The sequence below is a fragment of the Oncorhynchus gorbuscha genome, linkage group LG04 (genome assembly GCF_021184085.1).
Source record: "Oncorhynchus gorbuscha isolate QuinsamMale2020 ecotype Even-year linkage group LG04, OgorEven_v1.0, whole genome shotgun sequence".
NCBI classification, from domain to species: domain Eukaryota; kingdom Metazoa; phylum Chordata; class Actinopteri; order Salmoniformes; family Salmonidae; genus Oncorhynchus; species Oncorhynchus gorbuscha.
This window is the reverse complement of record NC_060176.1, coordinates 54,435,291-54,455,622: the sequence shown is the minus strand read 5'-3', so window position 1 is coordinate 54,455,622 and position 20,332 is coordinate 54,435,291. Positions and strand designations below refer to the sequence as shown.

The 20,332-nt window shown below is 40.9% G+C and overlaps 2 protein-coding genes across 4 annotated transcripts in view; one reads left to right on the top strand and one right to left on the bottom strand.

Moving 5' to 3' along the window:
• The window catches only part of LOC124033304 (rabphilin-3A-like), a 50,421-nt gene extending 42,606 nt beyond the window's left edge, over nt 1-7,815 (bottom strand). For all 3 annotated transcript variants that reach the window (XM_046345289.1, XM_046345292.1, XM_046345291.1), the window contains exon 1: nt 7,624-7,815. The gene's annotated coding sequence lies outside the window, so the exon portion shown is untranslated. The remainder of the gene's footprint in view (nt 1-7,623) is intronic.
• Nucleotides 7,816-8,414: 599 nt separating this feature from the next.
• Nucleotides 8,415-18,957, top strand: vps33a (VPS33A core subunit of CORVET and HOPS complexes). The gene is made up of 13 exons (XM_046345288.1): nt 8,415-8,568; nt 8,821-8,886; nt 9,075-9,202; nt 9,330-9,516; nt 9,657-9,773; nt 9,895-10,069; nt 10,247-10,443; nt 15,251-15,377; nt 15,609-15,676; nt 16,601-16,738; nt 16,858-16,995; nt 17,279-17,447; nt 18,308-18,957. Exons 1-13 carry the CDS (start codon nt 8,467-8,469, stop codon nt 18,499-18,501), a joined length of 1,806 nt encoding a protein of 601 aa, XP_046201244.1. The 5' UTR covers nt 8,415-8,466; the 3' UTR covers nt 18,502-18,957.
• The last annotated feature ends 1,375 nt before the right edge of the window (nt 18,958-20,332 follow it).

Here is a 20,332-nt window from a genome sequence, read left to right as displayed (position 1 = left end):
CCCGCAAGAAAACTAGCAGGTACCATCTACCTGAGTGTCTTCAACAGGTCCGTTTGATAACGGGGCGGCAGCGTAGCCTAGTAGTTAGAGCGTTGGACTAGTAACCGGAAGGTTGCGAGTTCAAACCCCCGAGCTGACAAGGTACAAATCTGTCGTTCTGCCCCTGAACAGGCAGTTAACCCACTGTTCCCAGGCCGTCATTGAAAATAAGAATATGTTCTTAACTGACTTGCCTGGTTAAATAAAGGTAAAATAAAATAAAAAATAACAAAGAGCCCACTTGCACGCACAGGTCTTTTTGAAAAATATATTTTTGACCTCAACAAGTCTAACCTGGTTAAATAAATGTAAATAACCCACACCGAAAGACCATCTAGAATTCTGATATTCAGATAGGAGGAGCAGGGGTCTAGGGACAGTTTAAGCATCTCAATTCTGACCCTGATACACCCCTCTTGAGGTGAAATGTTGTGTTGTGGTCCCGTGTGGCTCAGTTGGTAGAGCATGGTCCTTGCAATGCCAGGGTTGTGGGTTTAATTCCCATGGGGGACCAGTATAGAAAAATACAAAAATTTGAAAAATATAAATTCCAAAAAGTGATTCCACATGCTAAGGTTGAGTATTATTCATATGGTGGTGGCAAATCAAATCAAATTGTATTTGTCACATGCTCCGAATACAACAGTGAAATGCTAACTTACAAGCCCATAACCAACAATGCAGTTTTAAGAAAAATTCCTTAAAAATAAATAAATAAAAGTAACAAATAATTAAAGAGGAGCAGTAAAATAACTATAGCGAGGCTATATACAGAGGGTACCGGTACAGAGTCAATGTACGGGGGCACCGATTAGTCGAGGTAATTGAGGTAATATGTACATGTAGGTAAAGCTGCATTATGTAACTTTATGGGCAAGTCAATCAAATTAATATATAAATGTGTGTTATAGATCTGTCATTCTCACTGAAAGCAAGTCTAAGAACTGGTAGATCTGTTCTATGTGTGGTATTTCTATGCTTCCTGTTCTTACGTTTTGTGTTTGCTTCTTTTACTTTTGATTTTTGTACACCAGCTTCAAACAGCTAAAAATACAATATTTTTGGTTATGTAAAATATATTCCACAGCGGTTTAGATGATACAATTATTCTCTGCACTATACATGCTTGTTTTGTCACATAAACCGAAATTAGGCAAACTATTCGAATTTTTGTAATCATGAGATGGCGGTGCGATTTCTGCATAGTGCATATTTAATAACCCAGGATAATGCACCCTTTGATATAAAAGGTAGGTTCAGCCGTACTATTGCATGGGAAGCCGCTTGGTCACTGACTTGTTAATAGGCTTAGGCAGAACTACTCTACACTCACCCCCTCTCTACAATAACTCCCTTAGGAAAGCCTTTTGATGAGCAAATTTTCTTAATACCTGCCATTTGGTGATACTGTATATTGGGGTCAGCAGTGGTCCTCTCCATCATCACAGCTCAGGTTGGTCTTTCTATGCCTCTAAAGGGTAGAGAGATGGAGCCAGTGGAAACACAAGAGGGCCTGTTATCCTCTGTTAATTTTCTGATAATTGTATTTATTGGACTGGTTCTCTATTGGGGTGTGAGCCACTTAACACATATTCAACCCCCATCCAAACCAGGCTAAAGATATGGCCAGCTCTGATTCTAAATCTCTCTCTTGGGTGGACTGTGGAGTTATTGTCTCATCAATGCCCCCTCTCTTCATCACTACGGCTGCTTTTGGAGAGCTCTGATAACAAGTGTCCAGGGGAACCCACTCTGCCAATCGATCCTGATCCCACGCCTTGATGATCCTCAGAGAAGTACGCTTCAAAACATCTCACTCCCTTTTGACACAAAGCCACACTCACATACATAACCATTCACAAAGATATCAAATCAACAAACTGTGTAAAGTAGTCATAGAGTTTAGGCTTTTAACTTTTTCCAAAATGGATTCCAAAGAACATGAAGAAGAGGAACAGAACTACCTTTACCAACTGTGACCATTGTAACAGGGTGATCAGAAGAAAACAATGTGATTGATCAATCAAACACAGTGTGTGTGTGTGTGTGTGTGTGTGTGTGTGTGTGTGTGTGTGTGTGTGTGTGTGTGTGTGTGTGTGTGTGTGTGTGTGTGTGTGTGTGTGTGTGTGTGTGTGTGTGTGTGTGTGTGTGTGTGTGTGTGTGTGTGTGTGTGTGTGTGTGTGTGTGTGTGTGTGTGTGTGTGTGTGTATGGACATGTTTAACTATACTTGAAGAAGACTAAACAAACAAACATTTGATCAACTGGGGACATATTGCTAGTCCCCACAAGGTCAAACGCTATTTCTAGGGGGTTTAGGGTTAAGGTTAAAATGTGTTTTAGGGTTAGGATTAGGTTTAGGGTTAGGAGCTAGGGTTAGGGTTTGGGGTTAAGGTTAGGATTAGGAGTAAGGTTAGGGTAAGGGTTAGGTTTAGGATTAGGGTTTAGGGAAAATAGTGTGTCCTCACAAGGGGTCCAAAACACATGACTAATTACTAATGATATACCGGCTCTATGTTCCGTATATGTGTGATGGGGAAAACCCTGAACCTGTATTTCAACCCAAATAATGCCTCCAGCCTGATAGCCTTCCATCAGGGCTAGAAATAGAATTGAATAAGAACAAGTCCCCTAAGAGTGTATGGTCTGAGAGGGAAACCATGAAAACAAGCCCAAAGATACTGCCCCCTGGGCAAAAATGGGTTGTATCAACGTTGTTTTCATGTCATTTCAACCAAAAAAGTCAATGTGATGACATTGAATCAACATGGCAAACTGATTGGATTTGAAAAAAGTAATTTCATTTTTTAAACCCAACTTTTTACCTAAATCCAATGAGATATGGTGAATTGTTTTGTTGGTTTCACGTGGAAGTCACTTTAGTTGACAACTTAACCAAATGTAAATCAAAACTAGATGTTGAACTGTGCCTAGGGGGTGGATTTTGGTACATCTGCCTTGTATCTGCCAGCTTTAAATTATGCAGTTCGCTTGCAGAGCACTTATCTGGCTCTTTCCTCTATTTGTTTTTCTACCTCTTCCATGACCACCCCTCTTCTCTCTGTATATATACATACAGTTGAAGTCGGAAGTTTACATACACTTAGGTCGCAGTCATTAAAACTCAACCACTCCACAAATTTCTTGTTAACAAACTGTAGTTTTGGCAAATCGGTTAGGACATCTACTTTGTGCATGACAAGTAATTTTTCCAACAATTGTTTACAGACAGATTATTTCACTTATAATTCACTGTATCATAATTCCAGTGGGTCAGAAGTTTACATACACTAAGTTGACTGTGCCTTTAAACAGCTTGGAAAATTCCAGAAAATTATGTCATGGCTTTAGAAGCTTCTGACAGGCTAATTGACATCGAGGTTGGAGGTGGAGGTGTACCTGTGGATGTATTTCAAGGCCTACCTTCAAACTCAGTGCCTCTTTGCTTGACATCATGGGACATCAAAATCAAAAGAAATCAGCCAAGACCTCAGAAAAAAATTGTAGACCTCCACAAGTCTGTTTCATCCTTGGGAGCCATTTCCAAACGCAGTGAAGGTACCACGTTCATCTGTACAAACAATAGTATGCAAGTATAAACACCATGGGACCATGCAGCCGTCATACAGCTCAGGAAGGAGACACGTAGTACCTGCCACAACAGGTACAAAAGTATCTATATCCACAGTAAAATGGGTCCTATATCGACATAACCTTAAAGGCCGCTCAGCAAGGAAGAAGCCACTGCTCCAAAACCGCCGTAAAAAAGCCAGACTACAGTTTGCAAATGCACATCGGGACAAATATCATACTTTTTGGAGAAATGTCCTCTGGTTTGATGAAACAAAAATAGAACTGTTTGGCAATAATGATCATAGTTTTGTTTGGAGAAAAAACGTGGAGGCTTGCAAGACAAAAACCACCATCCCAACCGTGAAGCACAGGGGTGGCTGCATCATGTTGTGGGGGTGCTTTTCTGCAGGAGGGACTGGTGCACTTCACAAAATAGATGGCATCATGAGGATGGAAATGGCTTAAGGACAACAAAGTCAAGGTATTGGAGTGGCCATCACAAAGCCCTGACCTCAATCCTATAGAAAATTTGTGTGCAGAACTGAAAAAGCATATGCGAGCAAGGAGGCCTACAAACCTGACTCAGTTACACCAGCTCTGTCAGGAGGAATGGCCCAAAATTCACCCAACTTATTGTGGGAAGTTGGGGAAAGCTACCCGAAACATTTAACCCAAGTTAAACAATTTAAAAGCAATGCTACCGAATACTAATTGAGTGTATGTAAACTTCTGACCCACTGGGAATGTGATGAAAGAAATAAAAGCTGAAATAAATCATTCTCTCTACTATTATTGTGACATTTCACATTCTTAAAATGAAGTGGTGATCCTAACTGACCTAAGACAGGGAATTTCTTTCTATGATTAAATGTCAGGAATTGTGAAAAACCGAGTTTAAATGTATTTGGCTAAGGTGTATGTAAACTTCCGACTTCAACTGTATATATACATATACAGTGGCAAGACAAAGTATGTGAACCTTTTGGAAATACTTGGATTTCTGCATAAATTGGTCATAAAATTTGATCTGATCTTCATCTTGGTCACAACAATAGACAAACACAGTCTGCTTAAACTAATAACAGACAAGCAATTATATGTTGTCATGTCTTTATTGAACACACCGTGTAAACATTCACAGTGCAGGGTGGGAAAAGTATGTGAACCCTTGGATTTAATAACTGGTTCACCCTCCTTTGGCAGCAATAACCTCAACCAAATGTTTTCTGTAGTTGTGGATCAGACATGCACAACGGTAAGGAGGAATTTTGGATCATTCCTCTTTACAAAACTGTATGAGTTCAGCAATATTCTTGGGATGTCTGGTGTGAACTGCTCTCTTGAGGTCATGCCACAGCATCTGAATCGGGTTGAGTTCAGGACTCTGACTGAGCTACTCCAAAGGCATATTTTCTTCTGTTGAAGCCATTCTGTTGTTGATTTACTTCTGTGTTTTGGGTCATTGTCCTGTTACATCACCCAACTTCTGTTGCGCTTCAATTTGCGGACAGATAGCCTAACATTCTCCTGACAAATGTCTTGTTAAACTTGGGAATTTTTCCGTCGATGATAGCAAGCTGTCCAGGCCCTGAGGCAGCAAAGCAGCCCCAAACCATGATGCTCCCTCCACCATACTTGACAGTTGGGAGGAGGTTTTGATGTTGGTGTGCTGTGCCTTTTTTTCTCCACACATAGTGTTGTGTGTTCCTTCCAAACAACTCAACTGTAGTTTCACCTGTCCACAGAATATTTTACCAGTAGCGCTGTGGAGCATCAGTGAGCCTTTTTGCAAGCTTCAGACAAGCAGCAATGGTTTTTTTGGACAGTGGTGGCTTCTTCCGTGGGGTCCTCCCTTGAACACCATTCTTGTTTAGTGTTTTATGTATTGTAGACTCGTCAACAGAGATGTTAGCATGTTCCAGAGATTTATGTTAGTCTTTAGCTGACACTCTAGGATTCTTCGTAACCTCATTGAACATTCTGCACTGTGCTCTTGCAGTCATCTTTGCAGGACGGCCACTCCTAGGGAGAGTAGCAACAGTGCTGAACTTCCTCCATTTATAGACAATTTGTCTTACCATGGACTGATTGACATCAAGGCTTTTAAAGATAATTTTCTAACCCTTTCCAGCTTTATGCAAGTCAACAATTCCTAATCTTAGGTCTTCTGAGATCTCTTTCGTTCGAGGGCACGGTTCACATCAGGCAATGCTTCTAGTGAATAGCAAACTCAAATGTTGTGAGTGTGTTTTATAGGGCAAGGCAGCTCTAACCAACATCTCCAATCTCGTCTCATTGATTGGACTCCAGGTTAGTTGACTCCTGACTCCAATTAGCTTTTGGAGAAGTCATTAGCCTAGGGGTTCACATACTTTTTCCAACCAACACTGAATGTTTAAATTATGTATTCAATATAGAGAAGAAAATAATCATTTGTGTGTTATTAGTTTAAGCACACTAGGTTTGTCTATTGCTGTGACTTACATGAAGATCAGATGAAATTTGATGACCAATTCATGCAAAAATCCAGGTAATTCCAAAGGGTTCACATACTTTTTATTGTCACTGTATATATATATATATACATATATATATATGGTGTGAAGCTAATCACCCCTCCTTAATCCCCCTCTTTCTTCACAGACATTTTTACTCCTCTCTCCACATTCCATTCTCTTTCTCTGCAGCAGCTTATGCACATAGAGTGTGGTAGTGAGAGAAGCAGAGGGGGGGGGGGGCGCAATTGGGTGGTTGCTCATATATGAGGAGGCAATTGCAGATATCACAAGCAGTCCATTCAGTCTTATCTCCCCTCCTCCATGTAATCCCCGTGCTTCAAGACTTTGGCAAGAGTTGGGGATGGTGGTATTGGGAGTACTACCATAATTTCAAGGTCTCTCAGTATAGTCAGTGTTTCCCTTAGATTGGTTTTAACCTCAATACAGTTGTGGTTCAGATAACTCTGGCCACCCAACCCCGTTCTCAATATGCTCTGGGGAGGAGGTTAAAACAGCACATACCAAACATCAGCTGACTAACAATGGTGCAACCATCAGGAAAGCATGAGCCTTAAAATCAATCTCCATGATTTTAGTCAGGTCTGGAGCGGTGGCACATCAAGTACTGATGTGATTCTCTCAAATCCTGCAGCAACGCCCAGGGATAAGATGTGAGGAAGCTTACTGCAACCACAGTATCTCCCAAATAACATACCAGGGCTCTTCTCCCACAACCCAACTGCAACAAGGAAGCATCCAGACCTGAGAGAATGAATTGTAGTCTGCCACCAGTCTCATTGTAAAGAGGCACTTACTGCACAGGGGTGTGTAGACATTGATGGAGGAATGGAGGCTACAGGAAGCTTTACCACCATCAGTGGTTATTAATGGACCACATTATTCATGAATGAAGTGGATAATAAATGTAAATATGGCAAGTAATCATTAGCCTATGTATTTTACAACAGACAGACTGTAATATCAGTTTTATTGAAGTGGCATATGCTAAACATAAAATGACGTCAGTAAAGCTTACTGTTTAGTAGGCTCTATGAAATAGCATTCTATTGGTGGTCAAGTAATTTCCCTCAGTAAAAGCATTTGTTACAGCTACGAAATAAAACGCAATCTATTCACTCAACCTCGTCTTCGGGAACGTTTTCAAAAATCTAGATAAAACTCTGATCCATCGGGTAATTTTTATACAGATAGCATCATATTGCATACCATAGGTCTATGTGATACAATTCGATACTTTTCTATTTCAAATACATTTTCAATGAGATTATTCAAATAAACTGAAGCCCAGCGCTCTATACATTTTTCATCATAAGTGATGGAGAATCTGTGATTTAGAACCAGCCAGTCCTCATATGTATACATAATGTTATTTTATTCATGTAACTGCATTTTACAAAAAAAATCTTTAATTGATGCACCCTGAACTGCAATACGTGAAATGTAGCCTATTGCTTACAATAGATGCAGACCTTTAGAAAACCGTAGCAAGCCTACCTGAGATTTCAGCCCTCTATTGAAGGAAGATGTCAGGGAATGATGCGGACTAATTTTATACTGTACTGGAATCAACCGCAAACCGTTCATTGCGCATGCAACGCCTGTCACAAGCCATTTTTTTTGTCAAGGGGTGCTTCTCAATTCCTATAACACAGTCGCCAGGACCAATCTCCACACTATACGCCCTGCGTGGGCTCCTCTCCTCAGTGGTAAGCCCTTGGTACCCTGGGAAGGAGACCCCTGCATCCATGTAGGCTATCATTGATGCTCAAGTAGTGGACTCTTACCTGGTTATACTTTAAATTAGTCTTCGTTTCGTGTTTCTAAATTTCAACTTACTATTTAATTGATTGGCTACACTGGCCCAATGAAAGTAAACACTTTCAGTTAAACGGTCTAATAGCCTAGACGTCAACCTTATTGTCATGGATGCTCAATCAGCCTGCAGATCGGGGTAACATATGAAGTTTTTGTTTTCCCTCCATCAAAAGGCCACATTAGTTACATGTCTGTGTTTTATATGCTAAATCAACTGGCCATGGTCATCAACAACATTTTGTCGAGGCACATCGTTATACTATTGCCACACTTTATCCTCGATTTTTGGTCTTAAATTGATGTGTGCATGTTAAATGGTTTGCCCGTCTCTAAATGCCTTTCACCGCATCTGATTTTACAGTTGCGGTATAACTGAGGATTCATTGTGTATATATAAGGCCATCTATTGGACAGAATATTTATTACAGCTCAGAGACGACCTCTTGTAGGTCACATGGTGCACACACACACACACTTTACCACTAGAAGTCACCTGACACTCCCTACACAGTCGGTGCAAAAATGTCTGCGCACTTATCATATGGAAGAGTAAATTTAAACATTTTGAGGGAAGCAGCGCGGAAGGAGCTCCGTGAGTTTTTGGACAAATGTGGAGGAAGCAAGGTAAAACGTCTGGATTAAACGTTTAGAAATTACAAACTCATTTACCTTGTTTTAATCTGAATGTTTCTGTTCAACACTAGCTAGCATGCTAAGCTATCATCCACATAAACAATGATGGGGTTGTTGTGGTACATAGTAATCCACATAGTTAGTAACATTAGCTAGCTAGCAGTTAGATGCAGTGGATTCAAGTGTCAACGTTGGACCTCAAATTGTGTTTATGTTTCAAAAATGGTTGTTGACTGTCCATAGGCTATTGTATGGGATGAATACCTGACTGGACCCTTTGGATTGATAGCACAATATTCATTGTTGAAGGTAAGACTGACTAAAATGTGTACTTCTGTGTGTACTGTAGACCTACAGTAACACTTTTATAAGGGGGCCTGACAGAAAAGCAACAATGAATGCTTGTGTTTGCATAGGCTTTAGAAGGTTCACATTACAGCAAGAGCAAAATGCCAAACTGGTTGTTGACAGATCTGTGTCTTCTTTATATCCTCCAGGAACATGAGGTGGAGAAGATGTTCACCCTCAAAGGGGGGCGTCTCCCTGCTGCTGACGTGAAAAATATCATCTTCTTTGTCCGTCCCAGGCTTGAGCTGATGGATATTATAGCTGAAAATGTAATCAGGTCAGTATCTCACTGGCACTAAACACTTGTATTGATTTTGAAGTAATGCTGCAGCCAGTATTGCATATGGGTGGATGTGAATGTGGTTTGCTTACCCTCATATAGCGTATCTCTTGTGTTCCTGCAGTGAGGATAAGATGCATTCCCCACGTGATTTCCACATTTTGTTTGTGCCACGGCGGAGCATGCTCTGTGAGCAGCGGCTGAAAGAGCAGGGGGTCCTGGGCTCGTTTATCAACATAGACGAGTACATCCTAGACCTCATCCCCTATGATGGAGACCTGCTCTCCATGGAGTCCGAGGGGGCATTCAGGGTAGGTTAGGACAGGGACATGCACATAGACACTACACACGTCCCAGTGTATGCATATGCCCAGTAAGGATCAGGTACAAAGCTATATTTTGTATTGTACGGTGTAATTACCCATTCATGTGCCCCGCCTGGCTCCTTTAGGAGTGCTATCTGGAAAGTGACCAGACAAGTCTGTACCACACTGCCAAGGGCCTTATGACTCTCCAGGCTCTGTATGGGACCATCCCCCAGATATTTGGGAAAGGGGAGTGTGCACGGGTGAGTATTGGAAAGGGTTCATTTGGAGTTTAAATGTCCACATTTTGTTTTAAAACAAACAGTCAACTCTTGGATAAATGCATTGTGTTGGAAATTAAACTAGTGTCTTTTTCCTGTGAAGCATGTAGCTAACATGATGCTTAGGATGAAAAGGGAGTTTGCTGGCAGCCAGACTCAGATCCTACCTGTGTTTGACTCACTGCTGCTGCTGGACCGCAATGTAGACCTGCTCACCCCTTTGGCCACACAGCTCACATACGAGGGCCTCATTGACGAAGTCTATGGAATTACCAACGGTGAGAATGGGCCTCTGTTAATGCATGAAAAATCAATAATAAGCTAAATACAGACATATTCAATGCCATATAGATTCAAATACAGACATCTTGAGAGGTTTCTGTCGATTTGTGTATGTGGTTTTGTGACCTTTGTCTGCATGTTTGTCTATTCTGTGTGCATGTGTCTGCAAACAGGTTATGTGAAGTTGCCTCCTGAGAAGTTTTCTGCCCAAAAGAAGCAGGGTGAGGCGGGTAAAGACCTGCCCACGGAGCCCAAGAAGATGCAGCTCAACTCAGCAGAGGAGCTGTATGCTGAGATACGGGACAAAAACTTCAATGGCGTAGGGGCTGCACTGAGCAAGAAGGCCAAGATCATCTCCGCTGCATTTGAGGTTGGCCTCATCCCAACACACACTCACAGACACAGACAGGGCAGACCGACTGTTGAAAACCACTCAGATAAGTCCTAATGCCAGACCACATAAGTTAGAGTTGTCATCAACTTAACAATTTGAGCCAAGCCCGGTGAGCTGAAGCCCGAGCCCAGGCCCCGTCCAACATCAGACATTTTATGAACCCGAAAAAAAGCCATCGGTTTTTGAAAATATGTTGATTTAAAGTGATGTTGAGAACAATGCGGCGGAGGCGAGCGGCAGCGGAGTGAAGAGACGAGTCCTTGTCTTAGAAAGGCGAGGGGTTTATTTCTTGGAACATATGGGAATTGGCTCCAATTAAATTAATATGATTAAAATACTATATGCCAATCCCTCAGCCATAGTTATAACAGGCAATATCTAATCTGCTCCGTTCAGAATCAATAGAAGCCGCAGACAAGGGGATTGAATTCCACCACTGCTATTCTTATTATCCATGGAACCTCTGGCCCAGGCAATTCATCAATCTCTAAAATCTACTGATCACTTCATCTCATTATACACAGAAGATATTTTACGATATCTAGACAATGTATCTCAATCGCATCGAAATGCATTGAAGGTCATAGATAAATTCAGCTCCATCTCAAATTGTAAAATAAATCTAACCAAATCAGCCCTACTGCCTCTCAAGACCCCGATGGAGGACTCCATCTCTACTTATAGAATCCAATCGTTTCCCATTTTAAATATTTGGGAATATCTCCTTCTTTAATTTAAACCATTGGTAGAAACTTTAACAGAGCGCTCAAATCAATTAAATCCGACCTCAGTAGATGGAATAATATTCCAGTTGCTTTAACCAGTAGAATATCTTTTGTCAAAATTAATATATTGCCATGGCTGAATTTCTGTAGTTCAATGCTTCCCATGGCGCTCCCTCTTTTGGCTATTGGGATAAAATTCATAGTGTGGTTATAAAATGTATATGGCAGGGTAAAAGATGCCGGATAAAATTAACACATTTACAAGAGGGAAAGACGTGGGAAGATTCCATACCAAACTTCAAATTGTATTTCCAGCCACTAGCTTTTTGCCCCGTCCTAAATTGGTTTAGACAAGATTCTTCTGCCCCCGGGCTGAATATATAGAGAAATATGGTGTCTGGAAGAGGTGGTCTTCTCTAATATATAACTTAAACAATGTAAACTACGCTTTGGGCCTATTATTGCTCACACAATTTATATTTGGTGCAAAATTGATAAAACAATGTACAGTTGAAGTCAGAAGTTTACATCCACTTAGGTTGCAGTCATTAAAATGTATTTTTCAACCACTCCACAAGTTTCTTGTTAAAAAACTATAGATTTGGAAAGTCTGTTAGGACATCTACTTTGTGCATGACACAAGTAATTTTTCTAACAATTGTTTACAGACAGATTATTTCACTTATTGTTCACTGTATCACAATTCCAGTGGGTCAGAAGTTTACATACACGAAGTTGACTGTGCCTTTAAACAGCTTGGAAAATGACATCATGGGAAAATGAAAAGAAATCAACCAAGAACTCATCCTAGGGAGCAATTTCCAAACGCCTGACGTTACCACGTTCATCTGTACAAACAATAGTACGCAAGTACAAACACCATGGGACCACGCAGCCATCATACTGCTCAGGAAGGAGACTCGTTCTGTCTCCTAGAAATGAACGTACTTTGGTGCGAAAAGTGTAAATCAATCCCAGAATAAAAGCAAAGGACCTTGTGAAGATGCTGGAGGAAACCGGTACAAAAGTATCTATATACACAGTAAAATGAGTCCTAGATCACCATAACCTGAAAGGCTGCTTAGCAAGGAAGAACTCACTGCTCCAAAACCACCATAAAAAAGCCAGACTACAGTTTGCAAATGCACATTGGGACAAAGATCATACTTTTTGAAGAAATGTCCTCTGGTCTGATGAAACAAAAATAGAACTGTTTGGCCATATTGACCATCGTTATATTTGGAGGAAAAAGGGGGAGGCTTACAAGCCAAAGAACACCATCCCAACTGTGAAGCACGGTGGTGGCAACATCATGTTGTGGGGATGCTTTGCTGCAGGAGGGACTGGTGCACTTCACAAAATAGATGGCTTCATGAGGCGCAAAAATTATTTTGATATATTGATGCAACATCTCAAGACATTAATAATTATTCGCCTACCTCATGCCTTTTGCACACAATGTATATAGACTCCCCTTTTTTTCTACGGTGTTATTGACTTGTTAATTGTTTACTCCATGTGTAACTCTGTGTTGTCTGTTCACACTGCTAAGCTTTATCTTGGCCAGGTCGCAGTTGCAAATGAGAACTTGTTCTCAACTAGCCTACCTGGTTAAATAAAGGTGAAATAAAATAAATAAATAAAAGAATCAGTCAGGAAGTTAAAGCTTGGTCGCAAATGGGTCTTCCAAATGGACATTGACCCCAAGCATACTTCCAAAGTTGTGTCAAAATGGCTTATGGATAACAAAGTCAAGGTATTGGAGTGGCCATCACAAAGCCCTGACCTCAATCCCATAGAAAATGTGTGGGCAGAACTGAAAAAGCAAGCTTGTGGAAAGCTACCCAAAACGTTTGACCCAAGTTAAACAATTTAAAGGCAATGCTACCAAATACTAATTGAGTGTATGTTAACTTCTGACCACTGGGAATGTGATGAAAGAAATAAAAGCTTACATAAATCATTCTCTCTACTATTATTCTGACATTTCACATTCTTAAAATGAAGTGGTGATCCTAACTGACCTAAGAAAATACATTTTTACTAGGATTAAATGTCAGGAATTGTAAAACTGAGTTTAAATGTATTTGGCTAAGGTGTATGTAAACTTCTGACTTTAACTGTAACTGGGAATCAAAATGGCATTCTCGTACTGATTGTTTCCTTTAAGATTGCAACCACTTCACTCTCATCCATTTTAAGGAGTGGATACAGTTACTATTGGAAGTTCTAACATTAGTGTTATTCGGTGGAGTGGGAAGCATGGTTTCCGGGTGTGGCGGGAATGGGTTTGGGTTATCTTTGTAGGCATTTATTTTATTGTTTTTGTACTTGTAACCCCCCTCTGAAAAATAAAAATAACCAAACTGATAAAAATGTTGGTCACAAAAAAATTCACCTTTACGATCAATAATAATACAACTGTTAAATGTGACAGGCTTTATAAAACATCCACATAGCTTCAGAAATTAGACAGATCCTGCTGCTGTTTCCTGTCTTTGAGTAAAAACTGATTCCGTGAGCTCCACAACATGTCGACTAAAGCAATCGCATCTCACAAATGCATCGGTTTTTAGAATTTTTGCAATACATAATAAAGGCTTTAAAACTAGTTTTTGTTAGAACAGACTCTGGGATTTCTTAATGTGTTTTTAGTGTTGTTTACACTGTTCCAAACGGTAACAAATGTAATTCAACTGACACCTGTTTGGCACCTGCTCCTACCCTCCTTGTTGTTCCTCTTCTTGATCGTCTTCTTATTCTTATTATTAGTATTACAATTATTATGAATATCATTGTAATAGCCTACTAAGTATTATTATTATTATTATTATTATTAGTCCTATTAGGCTATAGTAGCCTGGTATAAAATATCCACTATCGAGCTGTGAGAGCGTGTCATTTTTTAGCTGTCTTAATGTAAATTACTTCAGTATATCTCAATCAATTAATCATTCATCATGTCATCACACAGCATACACAATGTTGGTGCCTGTGCCTGCTCGCTGCTGAGAAGAAGAGAGATTTAGAGAACGTAGTAGTGGAGTCCAAGGTGCACTAGTAGTCGAACCGATACGCAAGGTCTTTTTTTGTTTGTTACATGATTCGGACCCGACTCAATTCAGAGAAATTCTGGTCCAGCCCAAGCCCATTCAGTACTGTTGAGCTCATCAGGTACAGGCTGAAAATTACAACTCTTTTCTAAAACTCATTTAAGTCGCTTTGGATAAGAGCATCTGCTAAACTACTCTTATGTAAATGTAATTACATTGGCTACCGATTTCTCTAATCAAATCCATTTGTGTTCTTATTAATCACCTTCGATGTGCCAGGTAGACTTTTCAGAAGGTGGATTTCCAGTGGTAAAAAGTAAAGCCAGCTGACAGTTATCGACTAAGACCGTAAAACAACATTTTTATGACACAAGAATGTCAGATAAGAGCAACAAAAAAAGCTGTTTTCTACTGTGTTTAGGTCATCTCCCTACAGGCCTACATTTCTGTCAGCAAGAGACTTTTTGGCATCATAACTGTCACTGGATGCTTTGCATGTGATAATTAGGCTGACATCCCACACCGGTGGGTGTTGATGGATTCTTACATTTCTGTCCTGCCCAAACCTGTTCCTAATCCAAGTTTATGTTCTCTAGTTTGATGATTGTATCAGTGAGAGCATCAGCTGTTCTCCAGCCAACAAGCCCTTTTCTTACTACTGTTATGCCTACATGGCAGCAGTCTACGATATGTTTCATCTGAAATCATCCCAACATCTTTGCTTTGAGCTTATTGTCTGTTTATTGTGTAGTTGAGGGGTAGATTTTTTTTGTCGTTGTAATTTCCTACGTGATTGTAGTCATCTCAAACGGTTCTCACATTTCACATCATCCGTATGTTACGCTACACAGTCCTTGTTCAAATCTATCATACATTTTCCTTGTTTCAAACCTCCAGCATCCAGTATCTGACTCATGGTAATGTGTGATTTTTAAACTGTCTACGACTGACCTGTCAACTTTTCCCCCAGTGTTTTAATGTTATTTAATTGAATTTGTTTTGCAGGAGCGGCACAGTGCCAAAACAGTGGGCGAGATAAAGCAGTTTGTGTCCCAGCTGCCCCACATGCAGGCAGCACGGAGCTCGCTGGCCAATCACACCTCCATAGCTGAGCTCATCAAGGACATCACCAGTGAGAAAAACAACCTTTACTCCTTCTCCTTTCATGTCCAACTAACACCCCTCCATTCTATCTGTCTTTCTTCCTGATACAAGATATACCTACAGTATAATCCGATCTTGATAGAATTGAATGTGGTAGAGTATATCAGTATGTCATATATGTGTGGCATACAGTTTAGAGTAAGACTGCTGTTGATACTCTGTAACAGAGGTAAATGGATATTCTCTCTCTCTGATACAGCGTCTGAGGCCTTCTTTGATAACCTGACAGTGGAGCAGGAGTTTATGACTGGAGTCGATACAGACAAGGTAGGTACACAATGTTTTCAGTGCTTGATGGACATGTGGTTAGCTCTAATATTGTAAGCTGCTGCTGGGGGGGCGCAAACAAAATATACATTTCTTTAGGAACTCAGTCAGGGTCTCAACTTACTGTTGAGAGTTAGAATAGTAGAATACACAAGGTGGAATGTTGAAATGTAGTAGTGCATCACCAGTTCTTCTCTTCTAATGTCTCAATGTGACGATCAGTGTGGGTTACTGACTCTAGGGTCAGTTTGGACATCTTATTGACATGAAGATAAATAATTTGTTGAGATGCCTTTCACACCATGCAATGTTATTAGAACTGAGTTTGGGTATTAGACAGTTGACTTGATCTTACATGTCTGCCATGTCTTTGTTCTAGAAAGGTGATAATGGAAGACTGACAATAAACACGCCTGTTGTAGCAGAATGAGGGCGGAGTTTGTTTGAGAGGCTATTTACACCTTGTAGTATTCGTGGCCGAATGATTACTGACCAGTCATGATTTTGTTAGTCACTCTCACTCAGATATCATATGAACATGGCATAAGTCAGTTATGGTATGTTCAGTTATGCCATGTTTTAAAAACTGCAACATTTTCTCTCCACCCCATGGCAAACTTTGTAGAATTATAGGAAACTTGCTTTAAAACCAGTAACATTTTCTCTCTGACTCATGGCAAAATGTGTACAATTTCACAAAATGTGCTTTAAAACCATGGGCGTAGAGGGGGCTCACTTAAATGTTTTACCAGCGAGGTGGGGGGCCCCAAAACCAATTCTTGCCTAGGGCCCCCAAAAAGCTAGGGTCGACCCTGAAAGCTGCCTTCACTAAATAAATATATTTTTGGGCTGTGTGTGTTTCAGTGTGGGTGCGCACTAATTTCTAGTCTTGCTAATCAACATCCCCCATTTCCCATTCCACAGGTTAACACATACATAGAGGACTGCATCGCCCAGAAGGATCCCCTAATCAAAATCCTGCGGCTGGTCTGTATGCAGTCGGTCTGCAACAATGGCCTCAAGCAGAAGTTGTTGGACTACTACAAGAGGGAGATTCTGCAGGTGCATTTTTTTCTGATTACATTACAATAAGTCAGTGGTTTTAAACGAGTGATGGTCATTTTGAAGATGTGATGAATGCTACTGTGGCAACATGATTGACCTGTGCTGTTTTTCTCCAGACTTATGGATATGAACACATGCTTACCCTCAACAACCTGGAGAAGACTGGTCTTCTGAAGCCCCAGACAAGCACCAGGAATAACTACCCCACCATCAGGAAGACGCTCAAACTCTGGATGGAGGATGCCAATGAACAGGTGAATGAATCCCATGAGAGAGACATAATGCAGTCTGGGACACCGGTGTAACAACACTGTAATTATTCTAGTGACACGTTAGTAATATAGTAATTCCTTAGTAATTGCACAATAATGGAGGTGAGTTGTTTTTGTCATTAAGAAAGTTGAGAGAAAAAAATGTCTTTGTAAAACAACGTTCCCAAAAGTCACATGCGTAGTTTTTCCTCTGACTGTGAGAGTGGGATGTGTATGTAGTATTGTCTGTTCTGATACCCAGCTTGTGTGTGTCATCTTCATCCAGAACCCCAACGACATCTCCTATGTGTACAGTGGCTATGCTCCTCTTAGCATCCGTCTGACCCAGGTGTTGGCCAGGCCCGGCTGGCGCAGCATCGAGGAGGTTCTGAAGATGCTCCCTGGTCCACACTTTGAGGAGAGACAACAGCTGCCTGCTGGTCTCCATAAGAAACGTAAGGACTGCAGGAGACCAAGGCAGCCAGTTGCTCTCTTGCTCAACAAGCTGAGCTATTGACAGGCAGGGTGAATGATCACCGGTGTGGTGATCTGCTGGCTGTAGATAAGAACAGGCTTTTTCTCTGTCCTGTCAGATGTCTTAGAGCAGCAGTTGATTTATTGTACACAGTGAACCAAACTGGACCTTACCATTAAGTGTGTGTCTGTCTGGGTAATTGTTTGTGTACATGTATTTGTTTATGAAAGAGGAGGGGAAAAGGCACTGGTTATCAGGGTGTGGAATATCCCTCTCATCTTAAGCATTATAACTGTGGGTTACTGACTCCAGGGTCAGTTTCGACATCTTATTGACATGTTGAAAGTCAACTGTAGCAGTAGGAGGGTGGAGTTTGTTTGCGATTTGAGAGAATAGTGTGTAGGTGGGGACTTTTTTTTTTTAAATGTTGGCTTTTATTTAACTAGGCAAGTCAATTAAGAACAAATTCTTATTTACAATGACGGCCTACCCTGGCCAAACCCGGACGATGCTGGGACAATTGTGCGCCGCCCAATCACGGCCGGATGTGATACAGCCTGGAATAGAACCAGGGAATGTAGATGCAGTGCCTTAGACCTCTGCGCCACTCGTGAGCCCACGGATCTGGGTCAAAACAAACATATTCTGCTAAGTAATAGTAATGATAATTTGGTGGGTGCCTATATTTGTCCTGTTTCATACATGTACAAGTGTGTATTACGTATGTGTGAAATGGAAATGTATTTTTTTTTTCCATATCCCAACTCCCCTGAGACACCATCTGAGAATGGTGCACCCTTTGATCTCCACTCTGTTTGACTGTGCTTTCCCCACCCACAGGCCAGCAGGGGGAGAACAGGACCACACTGGTGTTCTTTCTGGGAGGGGTGACGTACGCGGAAATCGCTGCCCTGCGCTTCCTGTCTCAGATGGAGGATGGTGGCACAGAATACATCATTGCCACCACCAAGCTCATCAATGGTACGAGCTGGATCAAATCCCTAATGGACCGTCCTGAGGCTCAGGCCTCCTGAGCCTGCTGTCTGCCCCCTCTGGGAGAACAGATGCACTGCTGGACCCAACAAATATTTGGAACAAAAGACCTTGCCGCTTGTTTTTTATGTCCATATTCCATATTATGTCCATAGTCTGATTGAGCTCAGCAGAAGTCAGCTCCTCAATTGTCAATGTCTTTCCTCTGCAACTCTCACAGCATGCTAAATGTAGTTCTCCATTGTCACCTGCTGTGGTCACTGTATGGAGCCAAGAAGATGTCCTCTTACTTGGGGCATAATCATATGAAAGGTTCTAAGATCTTTGTAAAAAAAAAAATACTGTATTTATACAGAGGCTGAAATGTAGTTGTTTGTATTATTATTATTGTTTATTAGTGATTTCAGCCTATATCTTGTGTTGTACAGTATAGGGCTATTCTCTCTCCTTTCCAGTATTTGTGTAAAAAATCCTGTAAATAAAATGTGTAATTGACAGCTTATTACTGCTTTTATAACCAGAGTTAACCTCAGGTCTCTAAAACACTGACCATTTTAAACATTTATCCTTCCACTCTATAATGTGACCAAATGTCAGATTCACAGCAGTCTTTGGCTGCACCTCCATTACACTATGGAGCCCCTCCTTGCTCCACCTTCAACATGTAGGATCTAAAATCCTTGATAACGATTAATTAGGCTACATGTATTGTTACTTTATGAGTTGTTTATGCTGTAGAAGAAAATTCAGATGGGACAGAATGATGCAGGCAGGGAGGAAAGGAGTGGAGCGGAAAGGTTGTGAGCCCAGTCAGCCTTCAGCAGTCCAGCTCTCAAGGAACAATTAAATTAGCCCAATAACAGGCCTCCCGATCAGCCGATAATCGCCCTCTGCTGTCTGGATATCTTACCCCATAAAGGTCCATGATTTGACAGCGCAGGACGCTGATTGAATTTGGAGGCCATTTGCTCCGTGTTCCGGGTAGAGGATAAGTGCGGGGGAGTTGGGTTTGATCTCTTAGCTAGATCGATGGTTTGTCCGTGCCCTGCGCTATACTCAGCGGGGTATTGTAGTCGGTGGGGGACGGGTATTGACAAGGCTGACAGCAGTCTGAGATTTTTGTGAACTCACAGTCCAGATCGAAAATAATATATTATCTTCAACCTATAGCGAAGAGTCAGGAACTGAGTGTGAAATATCATATGAAGATATATGTGGTATGGCATTTTCTTTTCGGTTTGTTAAATGCATGATAACACACAATTGAACACATCGAAACCTGTGCACTGAGACATCTGCAACAGATGCGATTTCCAAGAAGTTACAAATAGGCTACCAATGGGCTTCCGATTGGGTAAGTAGCCTAACCCATTTTTAGGCCGTTTATAAATACTGACAACGTTGTAACGATATGATCAATGAGTTAATTGGTTGTATCCATGTCCAGTTATAAACTTTCAGATATTTGAAAAAAGCATAAACTGTATAGTTTAGTAAACAATTTTATAATAATACAGATGATATTGGTTATCAAAGCAACAACAAAAATGACTAGCTGAGAAAGAAGCGGGGCTTTGCTGTTTTTGGTGCACCATCCGTTAAATAGTTCCTTCTGAATAAATGTGTTTAGGCTATTGCTATATTTTGTTTTAGAGCTCTATTCGATCCATATTGCGGAAGTTCAGCGTTACAGCGTGATTGAAATTTAGTCAATGTTCGAGCGTCAGCGGAGGTTGCATTCAATGTAAACGCTGTATCTGTCGGAAATTACTTTAACATTTATATTGCGCAATGTAACGCTTCAGTGATACAGATTGAATAGAGAGACCCCTTAGACATTATTTTGACCTTTGTAGGCCTACAACCTTTCAT

What these genes read in the sequence shown, in the direction of transcription:
- vps33a (XM_046345288.1), top strand. Translation starts at nt 8,467, where the DNA reads ATGTCTGCGCACTTATCATATGGAAGAGTAAATTTAAACATTTTGAGG. An exon ending in CACAATATTCATTGTTGAAG is followed by an intron (nt 8,887 to 9,074) that starts GTAAGACTGACT and finishes TATATCCTCCAG; the next exon opens with GAACATGAGGTGGAGAAGAT. An exon ending in AGTCCGAGGGGGCATTCAGG is followed by an intron (nt 9,517 to 9,656) that starts GTAGGTTAGGAC and finishes TGGCTCCTTTAG; the next exon opens with GAGTGCTATCTGGAAAGTGA.